General features: G+C 38.3%; 1 protein-coding gene across 12 annotated transcripts in view; it reads left to right on the plus strand.

Annotated features, from left to right (window-relative positions):
* Window positions 1-20,601, plus strand: part of RBKS (ribokinase) — a 66,824-nt gene that overhangs the window by 4,124 nt on the left and 42,099 nt on the right. For 5 of the 12 annotated variants that reach the window (XR_014943878.1, XM_085541200.1, XM_015857414.2 and 2 more), the window contains exons 2-3: window positions 14,532-14,664; window positions 20,178-20,241. Coding sequence is in view for 6 of the 12 variants with exons in the window: in XM_085541200.1 (XP_085397326.1) it covers window positions 14,532-14,664; window positions 20,178-20,241 (197 nt within the window). In the remaining 6 variants the exon portion in view is untranslated. Of the gene's footprint in view, window positions 1-11,001; window positions 11,122-14,531; window positions 14,665-15,286; window positions 16,457-20,177; window positions 20,242-20,601 lie in introns of those variants that run through there. The other 7 variants (XR_014943875.1, XR_014943876.1, XM_085541206.1 and 4 more) reach the window with 4 other exon arrangements.

Consider the following 20,601-nt stretch of genomic DNA (forward strand, 5'->3'; position numbering starts at 1 on the left):
GGAACAAAATGTAAGATGGAAAAAGTATTTAGATAGTCACAACAGCAACAGTATTTCACTTGAATTCAAGAGAATGAGCCCACAGCCCAAATGCTGGAGAATGATATTTGTTAGGATGTTCAGAATTGGAAGTCTTGGTTTTTTGGTGGACCTTAATCACAGAATCACAGAATGACCCGGGTTGGAAGGGACCTCAAGGATCATGTAGTTCCAACCCCCCTGCCTGGCAGGGCCACCAAACATACACCTTTACTAGATCAGGTTGCCCAGGGCCCTGGGTGTCCAGTTGTCCAACCTGGTCTTGAACACCTCCAAGGACGGGGCAATCCTTCTCTCAGATTGCTTATTTCCTCTAGGGAGCAAAACTAGAAGGTAGGGCTTCAGTCCCCTCTTGTAACCAGTGTCATTGCAACAAGCAAACTGATTGAAGGCATGAGCTGAAAAGTAAGACTTGGTGGAGAAAGCACTGAGCTGCAAAGCAGTACATTGCTGGACTGGACAGTAGTGACAAATGCATGTCTGGAATTAACATCCCAGAGGAGCATGATGGCTGTGTCGAATCACCTTCACTAACAGCACAATCTCTGCTTTTGCAGAATGGCAAAGTTACTTCTGTTAGTCAGATTCTACCTCTTCTTAATCCTCTCCTGGTGGCTACTGTCTGCTGAAGTGCTGCAATAAATGACTCACTGTCTCATGGGAAATCTATCATCTTAAGCAGTGTACGAACTCCCTTGAAGTGCAATGCTTGGATCACTAATTTCAGCCTTTTTCTTTTTTGCAGGAATATGAAAAGGAATTTTCTTATGTTTCTTTTGAGGTAGCAGGGAATGTCTCACATACAACTCTGCTTTGCTTCCAGGTTTTTCACATGTTCTCATTTCCACCATTTCTTAATGCATGCAGCCACCAAGTTTCAGAGTTTCTGTTCTTTCATGCATTTTTCTGCTCTCCAGCTTCTCCTAGCAGCACAGAAAAGTATTCTAGAATCCTTCAAATCCATTCCATTTGTGTTTTTGTTTTTATCTGTAATGCTTCCCCTGCAGCAGCCACTCCTCATTCTAGTCAATCTGCTGTTGCCAGCAGCATGGGAAAGCACAACTGGGAAGGAATACAAGCTTAGTCCAGTTGAGGAAATTAATCTTTTGGATCCAGAGAAAGGCATCAAGGCATGAGAGAATGTGTCATCTGTGAATTGTTTGCTTTATGTAATAGTGAAAAATCTGGGCTTCATTTCAGAGCCTTGTCTTCTTCTCTGACCTAGCAAAGTTTTGGATGTATAGTAAACGTAGGATGTGCAGGCTCTGTGCTTTGTTGTTCTTCCCTGGTTATAGAGGACCTCAGATATGGTTTAGAGCAATTCCCTTTTGCCTTCTCTTGCCTGACCGGAAGAAAGCTGCATCTTGGAGAGGAAAAAATAAAATAAAATAAAATAAAATAAAATAAAATAAAATAAAATAAAATAAAATAAAATAAAATAAAATAAAATAAAATAATAAAATAGAGTAAAAATCAGGTTGATGAAATACTCACTAACAGACTAAAGGAATAAAATCATTCTATACAAATATAGTTTTGAGTATCCAAAATAGCTCCAACTCTTCTCATCTAATGTAGGATCTGATTGATCCAAAGCTCATTCATGTCAGAGGAGGCTTTCCAGTGCTTCAGACTGATGGGAAATTGTCTCTGCCCCCTGAAATAGGAGTGAACTGTTTAGTTTTTGTATGCAACACAGTGTAACGTTTTACTGTATTAAATCTATTGGGAATTATACTCCATTCCTGAAGAGCTTCTACCAAATCTCTTCTAACACACACACACACACACACACACACACACACACACACAAAAAAAAAAAAAAAAAAAAAAGAATAAAATTATAACATATTGAAGAAGATGGGGAAATGTCTGGCCGGATTTTACTTAAAAACATGGGATATCTAAGCTGAGGGCACCGATGACATCTTTTAACCCATTACAAGAGCTGCATTTGCAGCCAAGTTTATAAACCACAAGGAAGAGACAATGTACCATTGATCACAGCTGGCACTTTCTGAACCAAACTGTTGTTTGTGTAGCAGAGGATGCTGTGGGTCCTGTCTGAGAAGGACTGGACATCTCAGAACACCTGCTCTACGCTTGTCTTTGGCTCTTATCCATCAAAACTCTTTTCCCCTTTTCTTTATTGGAAATGTGAAAGTTTCGAAAGTCTTGAGAAATATAGATGTTAAACTACTTCTCTTAACTTAAGGGGTTTTTGTTTTGTTTTGCTTTTTAAATCTAAGTGGAATAAAAGGGTTCCTTTCTGATTCCATTTAATTGAAATCTCCTGCCCTTTCATTTGGTGTCTTTATTCTGTACAGTAATCTACTGTGTACTGTAATTAGGCGATGAAAGTCTCCTTCCAGAAGCAGCTTCATTTCAGCAATAACTAATATGACTCTTAATTTTTAGATCTACATAGTTTGGTTTAATAATATGTATTTATTAGTGCTTTTGAGCTAAAGAATGCTTCTTATGGTACTATAGTCAGGCCTGTGCTACATAAATACCATATCTGAAGTAATTTCTTTGTCTTCCCAGTAATCAAGAAGTAGCATTGCTTGCTCTGCTGTGCACTTTTGGAGTTCAGGGACCAAAAGTCAGCTTTGTAGCTTTGTACCAAGATAGAGAAAAGGTGGAGAGAAACTGGAGGAAGGTTTTGAAAGGGCAGAATGATAAGCATGAGGTTTCAAAGCAGAAAGTGTGAAGAAGCTGCAAAGCTGAGGCTGAGAAATGAGGCAGGAGAGCTACAATCCTAACAGCTATAGCTCCCTGGCTGTCCAGAGAGCCCCTGTTTTTCTGCTTCTCTTTCTGCCAGCTCTGGCTGCCTGCTTGTTTTCTGCAGTTTTCTCACATGGCTGTTTGGCAGGGCTTAGGGAAAAGCTCTGTTCTAGTCCTGCTGTCTTCTCCCAGCAACAGCATTTTGGAAGATACAGCACCCAGTAAGTCCTCTATTACCTCCTCCTTCCCATGAATGAGTTCCCAGATGTCTGCTTCTGTTCCTACCAGCTGCAATGTCTGGTCTGTTTAAGTTTGTAAATTGCTTTGAGATCCTTTAAGATGAAAGGTTCTACTTAAGTGAGATCATTATCGCCTGCTGCATTTCTCCACTCCCTGTTCTCAGCCCAAACTTCTTTTCTCATTTCATCTTAGGGTCCTACACGGTGCTTAGCATTCCCAGCTCTCAGCGACACAAAGCTTACACACAAATTTCAACTTCCAATCTTTAAGTTGTTTGACGCCTCTCAGATTACTTCAGAGCTGAAGGTTAAATATATGTATTTTCCTGAGCCGATGCCAAGATGCTTAGCACTTGCCACACTGAGATTGTACTTCTGAATTTGCGTCTGACTTCATGTTATTTTGTGTGCTTCAAGAGACTGTACGGTTCTCTTCCTCCCACTTCTGAAGCACTTACTCATTCTAGGAAGCGTTCCAGCTACGATGTTGTTCTGTGATCCTACCCTGTATTCTCATAGCCATACTTTGTTCATGCTCATGTGGTTAAACTGTAAGCCTGTCAGGGCAGGGATTTCACTCCTGTCTGGTGCAGTGAGTTTAAGGAGAGGAACCCTGACAAGAGTTCAGAGGGCTCTCTGTATTCAGCAATTCAGAGGCTGTGTTTGGACAGCAGAACTCCTGTGCCGTTCAGCCACTCTTTTAGCTGTTGCCTTCGTCTTTCATATTCTAACTGACAAGAGAAGTTTTTTACTATAAAGTATCTTTGTGTGCTTATTCCCAATGTCATTCACATTCCACTGAAATTTCCCTCTTTCCTACTAAAATGAGGTCATCTTAAACCTGTGTTTATGGTACTGCAGTCATTTCCATGGCAGTAGACTATGATATCATCAGTGGAGGATTATGCCCTTCCTATGTGTGTTAGCAATTAAAAATTATGGTTTGTGAGATAAAACTAGTGTTTACCAAGCTTTTAGGTTTAGTCCATATGAGGCAAGGAAACTATTGCTTAATTCTCTAGAGAGTTCACTTGGGTAATGGAGTAAATGAATGCAGAAACATTTTGATCCTAGCAGGTGATAAGTTTTGGGGGTCTATTTTCCAAGTGGAAGAAGAAAATCAGCTACTCCATCTTGTGTTCTTGCCACGCAAAGGCCACTCGTCTGAAGCACCGTGGTGCTCCTTGTTCTGTATTGTTCAGAGCTACTCACTGGTTTGATTCACAGCGCCACAGGTTTATAGTCTCACGAGACTGGCATTTTTTCCCTTTCGAGGTCAGTAAACTACCCACAAAAGTAAAGCAATGTGCCTATCAGTCTTTTCATCTTTTTAATGGGTGCCTTCTTTGCCAGCTATCAGTACCTGAATCTCTTTGTTGAACCTTCGTGAGTATGTATGTGGTTTCTCATTGTCTGGTGACAGCCGAGTCCAATTTCAACACTGATGGCAAAAGAAAGTTCATTCATTTACAGTGTTGTGTCCACTTTATGACAGCTGCTTATGCTAGAAGATGCACATGGTAGGTTAGCAGCATTACGTGTTTCATCCCTTCAAATACTTCAGAATTTTTAAGCCAAGAAGGTAGAACTTTCTAAACAAGAATAGAAAGAGAGAAAAACATTGACTGAGAAGGGACATCATCAGTCTAAATATTGCAACATGAGCCAAAATTTGTAGCCATGTTATGGTTATGTATTTTAATTACAGAAATATGTGACTCCTGTGCACTTTTCTTCCTGCCTGCTTTCCCACATAAGAGAACTGACTCTCTTAAAATCTCTGCTTAAATAGTCTGGGACAGAGCATTAGAAGGAAATCTCAAAATGCTCTGCCCAATTACACACAAGACTTGCATGTATCTATTTTCACTGAGTGTCTAGGATTTGAAAAAGTCCTTCCTGAAATTATTACCACCTTAGTAGCTGCAATACAAAAGAGCTCCTTCTCTCACTGAAGTTCATGGAGACTGAACCAGGCAATGCCAGGCTGGAATGGAATAAAAAAAGACACAATTCTTGTGTGCAGGTTTTTTTTTTTGAGACTGATATGCCCCAGCTTTCAGTGAGCACACAGCTGGTGTTACAGCAGCCACCCGAGTGTCTTCATCTGCAGCTGGAAAACCCAGAGTGATATCTCTGAAGAAAATGAGAAGTCAGAAACTAATAACATTGCGATCATGGAACGAGGCTGTTGAAATAAAGGCTTAGTTACCATTTTTCCAATAAGAACATCAGGAATGAAGCATTTGTGTTAATTTCTGCTGCAGAAGGATGTAATTTTGCCTCAGCAATTCACAATAGCATATGGCCATTGCTTTACATTATAACACCCTTCCTCACAGATATCACAACTGTCATATTTTGTTTTTTGTAGAATTCCTGGGTACTGTACAGCTGCAAATAATTAAATCCAAAGCAGTGATCCACTGGGCATTGGTATGGTCAGTACTTCAGGGTATTCCTACGGCTTCTGCTCTATGCTAATGAGAGAGATAGAAAGCATCCAAAAATTTCTTGCCCCACTGAATACCCCTTTACCATATAAATTCCACAGTTTGTTGTTGTTGTTATTGTTGTTGTTGTTATCTTCCCTGTTTTTATTGGAAATTGTTTTTGATTGATTAAAATAACATATCTTGTCCTTCTACTTTGGAGATCTCTGCCATATTATTCCTTAGAATAAATTCCTTAGAAAATATTTGTCCCAATAAATACAACTGTAATTCATTACACTTTAACACTCAACACTGATACTCTTGTATTTTCTCTCCTCCCCCACCCCCGCCCCCCAGTGAGCCTCAGAGTGATATGATGAATAGTTATGTTCTGTCTTGTTAATGAATTACTTTCTGGCTGTACTATTAATGGAAATAACTGTTTTCCTAGATGTGTTTCTAGACATAAATATCTTTGGGTAAATTTTAGTACTCCTGACAGTAAAGAGCTGCTGGCACAAATCAAAAGCTGCAATAAAGATCGTACAGTCGATGGTAACAAATTTGTGTAAAAACACTCTAGGCAGGCATATATATGATGTTGCCTAGAGGAGCTGTCTGAGCTGTTCTTTCCATAGGAGTTTACTAGTAAGGTTTTGGTGCTCGTTTTATAAGGCTCCAGTTGTTAGCTCCTATATCAAGCTCCAGTAAGTTATTTGGTGCTGACATTCACGGTTCCTTCCAAGCCTAGCAACGTATACTCTGAGCCTGAAGAAAATACATAAAGGTTTTTTACCAGCGTGTTGCCTAAGTAGGTGCAGAACATGATGATCCTCCTGACACATAATTATGAAATAAGAAGGTGGTAATGTTCCCAGTGATATCAGCTGTGTGCTCCTTTATGGGTTTTATTATTTCTTCTTTCCATTTCTGACTTCACTCCATTTTCTCTCCTTTTATTTCCCTGTACTAGATCAATAGCATGTCCTCCCTGAACCATCTATGATTTTCCCTTGTTTGTCTCCACCTCTTGTTGTTACCTTTCTGCAGTGCACTTGTTTGCTATATTGCTCTTTTTTTCTTCTCCTCGTCTTCCCATAAATAACCTGCTTTCAAAGAGTCAGAATTCCCTTTTGCTAATTTACTCCCTCCACCAATTTCCATACTTCCTATCCTCCCAGTTTCCTGTTTATTTGAAATGTTTAAAACTTGATAGTGTATGCAGTGGAAAGGAAAAGAAGCTGCTTTGGTCATTGCTGAAAATAAAAGATGGGAAGGAATATGAAAGACAAATCAAATTCAGTACTCGTGTGGAAAAACGGGCATTTCCCATGCTCTTAACTGTAATGAGAATGAACATACCTCCTTCCTTCTAATTCCCTGATCCTGTTAATATTATTTACTGGGAATATCCTACTAGTATTATCCAATCTGTTGGGTTTTTAGCTGGATAGAACTAATTGAGGAATGACCTGGTGGGGAAAAGCAGTTGGTGGTTTTGCTGGAGCTCAGCAGTACACCATATAGAGGCAGTGAAAATGAACAGATAATCCATCATTTTTCATTCCCTGTTGTTCGTTAAACTGTGGGCATTACTGGAGGCATGAGAGTTGTCTGTTGGCAAGCCAGGGTTATGCAGGTTTACACAGAATCAGAATCGTTTGGGTTGGAAGGGACCTTTAAGGGTCATCTAGCCCAACTCCCCTGCAATGAAAAAGGACACCTACAGCTACATCAGGGCACTCAGAGCACTGTGCAGCCTGACCTTGAGTGTCTCCAAGGCATCCACCCCTCTCTGGGCAACCCATTTTAGTGCCTCACTTTCTGATGTTCACATCTTTCTGATATTTAGAGATCTGCCTTTCCCCAGAAAACTGAAATTGTGATAAAGGTAAATGCAGTCACCCAGAGGAGATTCCTACCTGCCAGGACTGAGTTAACCATATCTGACACAGGCAGGCACCCTCTGTACACTGCAAATTCTTGTCTTTGCCACACAAGCTTTAATGTTGTTGTAATACTAGGTTCTATTAGACACCTCTATGATGAGAAGGAATTTCAGGTACAGCTCTGTTTACTGGTGAATCAAGGGTAAGCCAGCTTCAAAGCAGAAGCTTAGCTACTGAAGGATTTTGGTGTACTTACATATGTTGGCTACATTTATCGATAAATTGAGTATATGTAAAGTAAGTTTTTGCTTACATTTGTCAATTGTGACCCATATGGATTCTGAAGGAAACGCCATACTTAGAAATTTGTTGAAAAACTTCATATTTATCAAAATTATTGTCTCGGCCACAAGCTTTTAGATCAACTTCTTACTGGAGAACACAAATAGTATTTAGACTGCACTACTTCATCTTGATAACTCTGTAGTGAAAACACAGCTACGATGCTGCTTTTAGTGTTGTAGTTCATGAAGCAAACATGCTTGTGTACAAAATGCCCATAAATAACGTGGGGGGGTGGCGCAGGAGGGGGGTGAATATACGGAGGAGAGGACTTGTAGGGAGATCAGTAGCTGATATTTTATTCTGCATGATAGTGAAACAGAAGTGTGGATTACTTTGTTGATTTGCCATTATGTAAAAAATGATGCTGCCAAGAACTAGGACCCTGTGACCCATCTAGTTTAATATGAACATATGTCTCCTTTATCCATTCACAGACATGTAATGATCACTCTTTGCTTGGGTTGCAAAGGTTATTTTGTTTTGTGGGATTGTGGTTTTTTGTTTGTTTGTTTTCTGCTTTAAGGCTGGTATTTTACGGAGTTACTATGTTCTGTTCAGCATAGGAACTAAAGGAAACCTTCTGCAGTGCTAGGTGAGAACAGCATGTTTCGGAGACGATCTATTCTAACATCACCATCACATTGCCTTGAAAATAATTATGTAACTGCAGTTCCAAAAATAATGTAATAGAGAGACATCAATGAAGAACAACGTGGGAGGGAAATAAAAGTTAGAGAGTAGCAATTTTGAAAATTTCCACAATCTTTTTAAAATACAAAACAGATGTTTTGGAAAAATGATGGAATTTTGCTAAGGCTTCAATATCTCAAGTTAGTTTCGTGTATTTTTTTAATCTCTTTTGAGCGTCCAGTTCAGAATTACAGATTATGACACCATCAGTATTGTGCCCACCTTTCCCACAAATGTGAACTGCTAGAGATGTGAGGAAAGGCCTATTATTATTGTTCCAGGAAAAGCTTTTTACTTTGTTCTGAAACTTTCAGCTTTCCAGTATAATTTAGGATCCCTTGATGATGTCATTTCAGTGACGTGCACTGCAGTGTGCTGCTGTAAAGCTGCAGGATATTTGAGTGCTTTCTTTGTCCCATCTTTTAAGATCTAATAGGTCAGAATGTATCCCTGTACAGAGGGCCAGCAGAAACATTCACTGAAGTCCTTGTTGGAGGGTACAGACATCTGTTCTCATTCTACACATTGTGTGTTTTGGTCTGTTTAAACTGAGGTTGTGATTGCACAATAGTATTTTGGAAGAAGTAAAGCTCATATAAGAAGGTAGCGCTCCTGTGGCCCTCCTGTAGTCTGAGCCATTTAATTTTTTCACTTGCCGGAGATGTTCACCATTGTGTCAGTTCAACTATTGACCCATTCAGTAATGAGATCTACGAAATAGTCTTTCTTTAGAAAATATATATATATATGTTTGATAAAATGCATGTATTTCTTTGATCACAACACTGGATGAAAAGATTCCTCCTGCTCTGCACTAATTTGTCATTTGTGCCGTGGTGACAGATTGTAAGTTATGTAAAATTAGTGAGTTTTAGCAAAATCTTCAGAATGGAAGATGGGGTGAAGTTTCTATATCTCACACTGCCACTGTACTTCAGCACTGTCCTGTGAAAGGGCTGTTCTTTAGCCATCAATTATTTTACCAGGTAGCAGTTTGGGTACTTTTCTTATGGTGTTCATTATGTGTTATAACAGGAGCACCCAGACCATCCAAGAATTGATAGCCCATTATTTGAGTGGTTTGAAAAGTGAACTTTTTTAAAGAAAGACTTGTCATATTAGGGGAAATAACTGGAAGAATACATTGAGAATTTTCTATTATTTCCAACTGTCTCTAACTTTTTTCAGTCATAGAGATTTGAAGTGAGACTAAGAACCTAGAACAGGATAGCCCAATATTTAAACCAAACTGTAGTTAACTGCATTCCTGAGGTGATCTCTTCATAAGTCCTGGAAGTTTTCTACCTTCCAATAAGATGCTTTAGTGGATGATTAAAAGGGATGAAAGCAAGAACGAGTCAAGAACATCAGATTTTGAAAAGAATTGTGGTCTTTTTGTCTCCATATTATGGATACTTTCCCATAGTACATGTTCAAATCTTTAAAAATTATGTGAGACAAAAGAGACCGAGGCTAAACCAAAATATTATGCCAGATCCAAAAGAGGTCTGAGACTTTTTCACCACAACGATGTACTAATATTCCTAGTTAGAGGCAAGAGCCGTTCTTTCCTTTGTATTTGTTCGGCTCTGAGGAGCATGAAAGCCCTGTAAATTGTATGTACTAGACAGTGGCGAGCTACACCTACTCTAATCTCCCAGGGATTTTCCCCATTTTAGGGAATTCCCGGGAGGGGAGAAGGAGCCTGTATACAATAATTTTATTCAGGGATTCAAAGAGAGCAGAATCAAAGCTAAATTCTAAGCCTTCACATTATATTGCTGTTCATTCAAATACTTTTAAATGCATCATTTCTGCTACTTTTTTGATACCCTTGATTATCTTCACTGTTCTTCAGGAGGAAAAAAAAAAAAAAAAAAGAAAAAAAAAAGATGTTTAAATATTCTTTAGATACTATGTAAATGACAGTCATCTTAGATAATGCGATATCTAATCTAACATACAAATTCTCTTCCCCTCTGAACTGCCTGATGAGAATATTGTTTTTCCTTTCTTCAAAAGAAAAATGTTGACGTACATCTTTTTTTTTCTTCTCTTTCTCATGCATGCTAAAACCATGTTGTTTCCCAGAAATAAACTGAGACTTTATGCTTTTCTTCAACATTCCTACAGAACGAAGCATGCTGTACTATTAACTAAGCCCTGGTTGCATAGAATCCCATGTTTTCAATAGACAGGGTAATATCATTGGCACAGGGCAGCATGCCCGTATGGCTACAGGGAAGGCAGTTCTGCTGCTCCCTCACTCACCCTGCCCTCAGTCCTGGCAGCATGCATTGGCCCACCCTGCCTGCTGCACACCAGTCTGGGTCAGTTTGCTGATCCTAACTAAAATGACCCGTGGAAAAAAACCAAAACATTTTACATCAGTGAACTCTGTAAGCAATAAGGGTAATGCACAATGAACTTTGGTAAAATGCTTTTTTATCAGTGTGGTCTTACATCAGCTTAAGCTGACAGTAATAGTGTACCCTTGTAGTATTTTGCATGATGAAAACACTGAACAGACTCTGGTTAGGCATCAGGAATCGGAAGCAAACCATTATTAATTTCAAGATTAGTTTATGCAGGTACTGCTTATGCTCACTGTTCCCTTTCCCTTCCTTCTCCTTTCAGATACAGTATTTCTGATGGTGATCTAGTTGCTGCTAGATGGGAACTGTTCAAGAAAACCAGACTACTATGGAAAGAGGGATTCATAACTCAGTTTCATTTTACCTCTCATTCATGACTGAGGTAATGAAAGGTTCTGTCTAAAACACAAGTGCTAGCCAGCTCTAGCCTTTAACAGAACTTGTGGCACACACTGGATAAAGGGTCAAAGCTAATGCAATGCTGAAATTGTTATTTGTGTACTTCTGTTTGTGCCAAACCTCTGAAGCATAGCTGGATGTAAGAATCTTCATTTCCCATTTCCCACCAAAAACTGTGGGTAGTGCTGCTGTGCGCTTCTTACGTTTAAATATTGTTTTGTTAAAACTGTTGAAATTTTGAGTGATTATATCCCTTTATTTGTAGCCCAAAGCATTTCAGGATGTTTTAGTCTGAAAGTTCCTCCATAAACACGATCTGTATTTCTGTGCACAATTTGCAAAACATATTCTATAGTTTGTTTGTTTTTTTCCCATCTAATAGGTCTTGGGGGATTTCACATTTAGTTTCTGGTTGCTCATAAGATGTGAGATCAATATCCTCTACCCCATTTATCCTCTCAAAGCTGTGGAGAATTTCTCACATAAGCTAACAGCAGTCTGTTGGCCAGCAACTTAAATTACTTTTTTCATGTCAGTGTTTTCAAATTATGCCAAAGTTGTAAATAGCTTTACAAAACACTTTATGTAACAATTCTGAAAACCAGTGTGACAGTTTTTCTAATTAACTTATGTAGCCTAGTTTTGGTGTAACATTGGCTGTTTCATCACTTTTAGGCCATTCTGCGTATTCTTTGTGGCACCATCAACAAGCCAAGAATTTATAGGGTTCCTTATACAAGATTACTCATCGTTGCATGCTCACAACAGAAGCCTGAAATGCTCGTTAAAGTTGGCTGATCTGATCTGAAAGTTTGTGCAGTTGCAGAATGAAATGACAAGAGAAAAGTGTTGCATTTGGGGGGAAAAAAAAATCTCGAATACCTATGTCAGTGAAAGTGAAACTTTCAGGCTATGTATATAGATCAGTACTTTGGATTTGTTTAATATGGAAGATAAAAATAGGCTTTTGGAGTATAGAATTGTTCTGAAAGGCTTGGTGATCGTGCCTGAAGTGCAAGGAGGTCAGCTTTTTTTGTTTACAGTGAGCTACAGGAACTCGCTGCGTGTTCTTACCTGGTCTGTTAGCCTATTTTTAAAATTGGCTAATTACAAATCACTGTTCCAACTTGATCCTTTGCCCTTTGCCATGTACGTTTTCATCAAAGCAATAAAAAAGGTCATCTTCCCGTCTTCAACAAGCTGTTTGATTCCCACAGGCAGTTGTTTTGCTGTCCTACTTGAAACACAGAGGCACAGATCCTCACCTCACCAAGCCTGTTTTTTCACCGGTGTAATTATGTTGCCTTCATTGGAGTTGCATGCTGATGCCAACATAACTGAGAGAAGAATCAAGTCACGGTCTAGCCACTGTTAAAACATATATGTATGAGTATGGATGGTTGAACGTGCTTCTCACAAATGCGCATGATCTCAAAGCTGCACCATTAGCAGATGCCTGCTGGGATGTCACAGTTGTTCATCTTCCTCTAAAAATGTATGAGGTTTTTAAGAAACAAGTTCTATTTAGAATTAGCTGTAATCTCCTAAAACACCCTAAGGAAGGAAGATGAACTGAGACTTGATACCATTTTCTCAGTGTAGAACTGAAATGAGAAGACTGTGTGTGCTGGAGGATTGAGCTGATCTCTGCTTTTGTTTTTGCCGGTGGTTTCTTGCTGACCCAAGGAACAAAAAGGCAAAATGACTTGCCTAAGTTTCACACCCACGAAACAGGAATAACAATGTTGTTCTGCTTTTTAAAGTGTAGTGAGATCTGTCAAAGAAATGAGCTGTACAAGAGCTACTATTACTATTGCTTACCAAGGCTGAGTGTAACAACTATTCTTTGCTGAGTGACACATAATTCTGGCAGTATGCAGGCAGAAGCCTGGCAGTGACCAAACAGGAGCTTCCTTGTCTGAGTTTTGTGACCTTCATTCTCCAGTCCGCAATAGTCACTATTTTGGCTTCCACTGACACATAAAATTGAGAAAATAGCAATAAATTATAGATGTTGCTATTAATACACCTTGTTCATTACTACTATCATTACACGTTGTTCCCTGAAACATTAGTTACTCTTTGTTGTAAACAACCTGCCAGTGGCTGCTGTGGGAAACTGCTTTAATTTAACAACCCCTTCCATGTATACAAGGTACTTATACATATACTTGTAAATCACCATTACATTTTTAGTGAAAATGGCTTAAACATTTCCAAACAGAATGTTACCTGGCTCTACTTGCCTAGAAACAAAATAAGTGCCGGTAGCTGTACTTGTGAGTCTTCCTGGGGTTTCTCTCCAACCTTCCATGCAAGAAAGCCTGCTGACTGGGTACCATACTCCTACACTGAAACTTGGAGTGCTCTGTTAGCAAACATCCCTAACCGGTGTTTGCATCCCAACCTGCATATCTTCAGCAACTACTGCTAAGGGACAGACCCATAGCAGCTGCCTCAGAGCACAGATCTTGTGGGAGTTCAAGACTTACATAGTTTCACTAGTTTAGATTTCATTTTCCTTGTGGTCCTAAACATTCGGACATATGGATGTTGAAATTGAAGATTAGTAAGGAGAAAGTGCTTGCTTTTTCTTGAAAACTTTCAGTTGGTATGGCTGCATTCTGGCATTAACTCCAATACGATTTTGTCAACACTAACGTGCCCTAAAATGTGCAGTATAAAGTCGAGAGTAATATGCGTACTTTCCTCATGTCCTTTTCAGGCAGCCATCCCCAATGGGTCTCCACTTGTAATAGTGCTCCTCTATCCAAGCACCCATCCTCAGAAGGATTTCAGTGTAATTGAAGTCAGTTCAAACAACAAAACATTAAGAAGTTGTAAGGTTTGATTTAAAAGAGAGAGTAGTCACTGCTGAGTGACAGCAGAAGGGAGGAAAGCTTTGATAATGATCTACAATTTTCAGGGGTGTGAACATCAACAAAGTGAAAAATTACTTAGGGTGGCTCAAGAGTGTATAATTAGATATAATGAAATTAAATGAACAATGTGTAAAGGTGAGATGAATGTTGCAGTAAAGCAACATGAACAGTAAGACTTATAGATTTATTATGTATCTGTATTAAATTAGGACTGGGAAATCCCAGTCAGGGATCAACCGCTTCTTTTTCTGGTCAAAACACGAAACAGAAACAACAGAAATGCAGTCCCTCTCCTAAGTAATAAATGAGCAGCTTGACTGAGTGGTATATAAGGAATAAACATAAACTGGTGGTTTGTGGACTAGAGACCCTAAAAGGACTTTCCGGTCTTTTATGTTCATATTGGGTGGCTATTGGACCATTTAAAACTGTAAGAATGTAACTCTTATTTTGAAGATGGTTGCTATTTTCAGTCATTAATGTATGTAAATATTGCTTTAAATTGGAATAGCTTTACCACAAGATTGCCAAGAGCTGGAGAAACTATCCTCGGACAGAAGTTTTTCATTGGTTTTGGTGGGAAAGGAGCCAATCAATGTGTCCAGTCTGCTCGACTTGGGGCCAGGACCTCTCTGATCTGCAAGGTAAGTGCTGACTTGCTCTTGGATTACAGCTGAATGAAGCATCCATGCAAATTCCAGTAAACCTTTGATTGTCTTACAGAAAAGAGCTTTATTGCTGTTGCTTCTTTCTTTTTTTTTTTTAAATCCCTCTCTAATCCCCTCTTTTTCTCCTTATTTCAGCTATAAATTTAAGCACGAAATATGACCAGGAGGCTGTTCTAAAAACACTGCCAGAGCCAGAGAGTAATTGGCTAGAGATCTGGCAGAAATTGCACATAAATAAAGATTGCAAAATTGAAATTGATGTACCACAAAAGGAAGAATTGAGGAAAATTAGAAATGTTCAAAATTCAAGTTAACTTGATCCTTATGTTCCCCATTGTTAGAACTGTCAGGGCTTCAGTGATGACATTCAGGTACTAGACACTGCAGTCAACCTGCAGTTTACTTTGTAGATGATTATAAAAAACAAACACAGGTAAAATAGTAACAAATTCAGGAAGGAATATAAGCAGACCATTGGACTCATTCTGCCTAGCAGACACTATATTTTTGCAGTGCTTTTCTTTGATTTTTGCCATTAAATGTTGGTCGTTTTGAGTGATCGTTACTAAGGGTAAGATCAAATTTTATCTCTTTGTAGCCTTATTGTCTAACGCACACTATCTGCAGATGAAGCTTCAGATGGCCTGGATGCACTTTGTTACTGCCACAGCAGGGAGAGGATGCTAAATTTGTTGGATCGTCAGCTGTTGGGCTTTTTTTTGTGGAGTACCAAAGACATCTCAAGGAAGCCTTTCTCACTACTAATTCACCTTATATTTAGGCGAAAGATTGATAACTATAGATCTGAATTATACCTTTAAGCACTTCTGTGGCTTGTTATAGCTAATTGTTCTGAAGTGTTGTTTTTTGTTTGATTTGTTGGTTGGGTTTGTTTTGGTGGTTTGTTGTTTGGTGTTTTTTTAATTTATACTGGGAATGCTTGTACTTTTTTAATATTTAAAGTATTTGATCATCTTTGCATTCGTGAGTGATCAGATTCTAGCACAAGATGAATTGGCAATGAATTCTCTGCTAACATTTCCTGCTAAATGTTAAAGGGTTTTTTTTTCATTAAAAGTGTGAATTTTTTTTTTTATTTTTTAATGGTCTATGCTATGTTCAGTGAATACATGTTCCTGGAACCATTTGCTTTCCTAATAAAATTTAGTAAGTTTGAGTTACTTTCCCAAATCATATTTATGCCATTTCAGTAAAGGCTAATTCTTTCTTTCTTTCTTTCTTTCTTTCTTTCTTTCTTTCTTTCTTTCTTTCTTTCTTTCTTTCTTTCTTTCTTTCTTTCTTTCTTTCTTTCTTTCTTTCTTTCTTTCTTTCTTTCTTTCTTTCTTTCTTTCTTTCTTTCTTTCTTTCTTTCTTTCTTTCTTTCTTTCTTTCTTTCTTTCTTTCTTTCTTTCCTTCCTTCCTTCCTTCCTTCCTTCCTTCCTTCCTTCCTTCCTTCCTTCCTTCCTTCCTTCCTTCCTTCCTTCCTTCCTTCCTTCCTTCCTTCCTTCCTTCCTTCCTTCCTTCCTTCCTTCCTTCCTTCCTTCCTTCCTTCCTTCCTTCCTTCCTTCCTTCCTTCCTTCCTTCCTTCCTTCCTTCCTTCCTTCCTTCCTTCCTTCCTTCCTTCCTTCCTTCCTTCCTTCCTTCCTTCCTTCCTTCCTTCCTTCATTTCTTTATTTCTTTCACATTTCTCTAATATCTACAAATGTTTGTCTTTTTTATTTTGTATATAAAATTATAAATAAAGTTACTATTTACTTTTTAAATTGTATAGCCTCTCAAAATAGTCTGTTCTCAGAGCTGTAAGATATTTTATCCTCATAGATCAATGGGAAACTGTATAAAGTCACTTGCTGAGTATAACTTAGACGAGCTGGGTATTACTAATGCATTACAATTCAGTTATTTTTTGCTTAGTAAGTTGTCTTAAGTATGCAGTGAATCTTAAAGGCACATTGTTCCTCACACACACTCTATGCACAGTACATTTTTATGCTTTGGTTGTAATTCCCAACATGAATCAATTGCTGCTACAATCTGAAGTTCTGGGAATGGAATCAGTATTAGTACCAGAGGGACATTCCATTGGAGTGTGGCATCCTCTTACAAAAACTGTAATTTAGACAGAGGCTCTATTCAACAAGAGTAAACATAGGCATCTCAGGTCAAATGACAAAACATTCTTCATACGTGAGAGCTTCAAAGCATAAAAGAGAGGCACTGATGATCTCTTCAGGGTTTGAGAAAGGGAGCTCTAGGATGGCTGAGAGGTAGATGTAGTGTAGAATGCTGTTGATTTTAATTTTGAATCCAAATACCAAGTTTGACTAGTGGAAATGCAAATATTGTTCCACTTCCTGCCTAAAAATCACTGGAAGTGAGAGCTGTTATTCTGGGTTATCAATATCTATCATAGTATTGATCTTTATTGATCTTTAAGCTGCCTTCCTCAGTTTGCTTGGTACAGTAAAACAACATATTGGTGGAACAGATGCAGCTTCTAAAAGGCAAGAAAGGCAGTGGTTTAGAGAAGCATACAAGTTTGCCATTGGGGAACTAAAGGATCTAAGAGGATAAGGGAATTGCTTGTGTTATTATAAGAACCCCTCTGCAGTACAGGAAGTGTGGTCTTGAGAGGGTCTAAAGTCACCGTCATTGCAGCCATTACCAAAAAATCTGCTAAGCGGCCTAGACTAAGAACATGGAAAGAGTTTATCTGAAAGACATTGTATGTTCTGAAAAAAAGTCCTGTTCTACTTCTGACAAACAATTAGGGATGATCTTCATTGGCCATTTATATCAGTAACCTCATAACACATATACTCAATTCTGCTTAAGCCTCAGCTGCATTTTGTTTTTACTCAGAAAGTGCTGGACTGCCATGCTATGTAGTGATCTCTTTAGGTGATCTGTAATCCAAGTTGAAGATAAAGTACTTGAGTGCTCTCTTTATTGTAAAAACTTGGATAGATCTAGGACACAGACCAGAGTATGATGGTTATCTCCAGTTATTTTTGTGTTTTCTGTTAATCCCATACTTTTCTTTAGAAGCATTCTCAAAGCGATGAAGACAGTAAACACTCTCAAAAAATGCTTATATAGAAAAGATTGAAGAAATGGTCAAGAAGTACATGTTTTTGTTGCAATTAATTTTCAGGTACAGACGAGTTTGATTCTTTTACCTATTATGATGCCAGCCAGCTCTCCTAGCTGTATATGGGAAACATAGTAAGCAAAGAAAACCCAGGTTGAAAAATACTGATGTAATTCCACTCGTGCTAATGTGCAAACCATGAGACCACAATGCATGTCTAACTGCTATTGTTAAGAACTCAAGAAAGAAGAAATGCTGCTTCAGCACATATAGTGTTCTGTGGTCAACAGAGTAAGACATTTAGTTTTCTGTTTATCCAATAGTCTGTCTGGCAGCATTACAGCAAAACCAGAAAATGTTTAAAACAATGTTACATAATTTGACATGGTCAGTAAGTATGCCTTTAATCTGAAATGAGTCTCATTCCCAGTACTCTATCTTCCTTGGAGGTAAAGCCTGAATGGTAAGATAAGCCCTTCAAATACACTGGGATTAACTGGGTTGGATACTGATGAACTAACATGGAAAAAGCTTTCCAGAGGAAAAGGACATTAACAGAACTTCTCCAAGCGCTTGCCTCCAGTCCTGAGATCTGTTGCTGTGAGCAAAAATGCCATGGCTGATCTCAGTTGTTGTGACAGTTGAACAATAAGGGGTGCCTGCCTTTCAGTTATGTAGGTCCCAGAGCTGGAGGAAGTAGGTTTCAGTTGAGCTTTCGGGAAATAGTTATGAAATACTTCATATTGCTGAAATAACTGAGCAAATCCTGAGATTTGTTGTAGAAGCTTTGTGGCAGATAGGGAAGGAAAAGATGACAACATCAGGTGGAATGCATTTCCATAGCACAGCCGTTAGGCTACAAAGGTAAGCACAACCCATGCTTAAATTGCAAATGGCTGCAGTCATCCAGCCAAAAGCAGTCAGAAGATGCAGCCCTGTCTGGCAAACTGGGAGTAATCAGAGATACGGAAATATTCTAATATGCAAACAATGAATAACACAGTGACTAAAGAAAATGTTGGTTTTGTTCTTTTTATTGTTTGTGGTTTTTCCCCCCCTTTGTTAGAGGAGCATTTCATCTGATTACACTGTTTTGACCTACACTGCTGTCCTCTTTTGGTAAAAAACTGGGACCTGCTCTAATCATGCTTTTTAAAAATCCGTTATAGAAGATGTCAGAAATGAAAGTATGTTTCAAAACATGGTTATACAATAGAATAAGTGAGGGGAAGGATCACTCATCTGTGATACTACAAATTTTAGAATTCCAAATTGTAGGATTTGATCACTGCTGGTACACAAGCCTTCTCAGAGCTTACTAAGAGAATTAATTCATATTTATATTCATTTAGACAAATTTCAGAGCAGGCATTAGAGGCAGCTGCTTTGTACTTTGGAGTAACCCAGAGACAGCTTTAGCTATTAGCTCTGCTCTATGGGAAGATGAATCATCAGTCAGGGACTCTTCATCTCTAGACCATGACCAGGATCTTCGTTTGGTTTCTTACCTGAAATATGACTTTTTTTTCCTCTTGAAACAATACTTCTGATATCATTAGTCAGTCATTGATACTGCTCAGATATACAACTTGCTCTTAGAAGTAGGAGCACAAACGGTAAGTGCTAAGACACGCAGGCTAAAACTGGTGAACTAAAAACCACGTTGGCATTATAATCAAAACACTATTTTGACATTAAATAAGTTAGACTTTTTTTTTTTTCCCTCCATATACCTCATCTTTTTTTCAGCTTGTGTGATGTAACCAAAACAAATGTTTATTACTCTGACTAAACAGAAAGCAGAAATCTGTTCATCTGAAAGGATTAGTGCAACTGAAATTACAGTCTTTTTAACTCGCTTTTAGAAAAGCAGTGAAGCATAGCTTGACTCTCTAACTCATCTCATCTTGGTCTGGTGATGCTGGATAAAACAAACATTTTCAATTCATAAACAGTTCACCCAGTACTGAGAAATTATAGAAATCAGAAATGCCATGTTTATAGTCACTTTCTAGATCGTAATCACTGATATTTTTCCACCAAGAAAACTCTGAGGTGGAAAATTCAAGTATGAACTGCACTTAAGAAGAACACTGAAGTTGCTACTAATGTTGTCAATTAAAAATCGACTGCCGATCCAGGAGTATAAGATTCAGAACACTTCCAGAGAGCATCACTTTCAAGGGAACACAGTGGTTGTATGAGAATGAAGCTTGAAAACAGAGACATAGTTAGAGGAAGGGTGTAATAGAGAAGGAGAGATCTGCAGAATGCTTTTCCAAAAATAGGGCAATATGTTGCAAAATAGAAAATGTTGTATTCAAATTGCATTAGAGCATTCTGCTGCCTAAAGACAAGCTCACCTTTCTATAGCGATAACCTTTCTTGTTTTGTATAGGTTGGGAAGGATTCATTTGGCAATGATTATGTTGCAAATTTGAAGAAGAATGGTGTTTCTACAGGTAAATTTTTACCTTAAAAAAGCCTTTTGAATTATTTCTAAGCTTTAAAAATTAATAGTGAATGTTGTGGGTTTTTTTTTTTTTAATATTTAATTGCCTTATTGGATATGTCTTACCATTCAGAACACCAAATAATTGTTTTGACATAAATGGGTAGAATTAATGACTATTGGTTAGATTATGTGGACTTCCGATGTCAGCTGTACCACTAAAAATAAAATGTAATGTTATTACCTCCAAGTCTCAGATGATTACATCAGTAAAAATCACTTGAAGATAACTTACTGTCATGCATGTGTTTAGGCTGGCATTGATAGCAATAATGCCTGGTGAGAAACTGAAAAATCCAGTTTGATTATC

The sequence above is a fragment of the Coturnix japonica genome, chromosome 3 (assembly GCF_054131305.1).
Source record: "Coturnix japonica strain WE chromosome 3, WE-NBRP24, whole genome shotgun sequence".
NCBI lineage: Eukaryota > Metazoa > Chordata > Aves > Galliformes > Phasianidae > Coturnix > Coturnix japonica.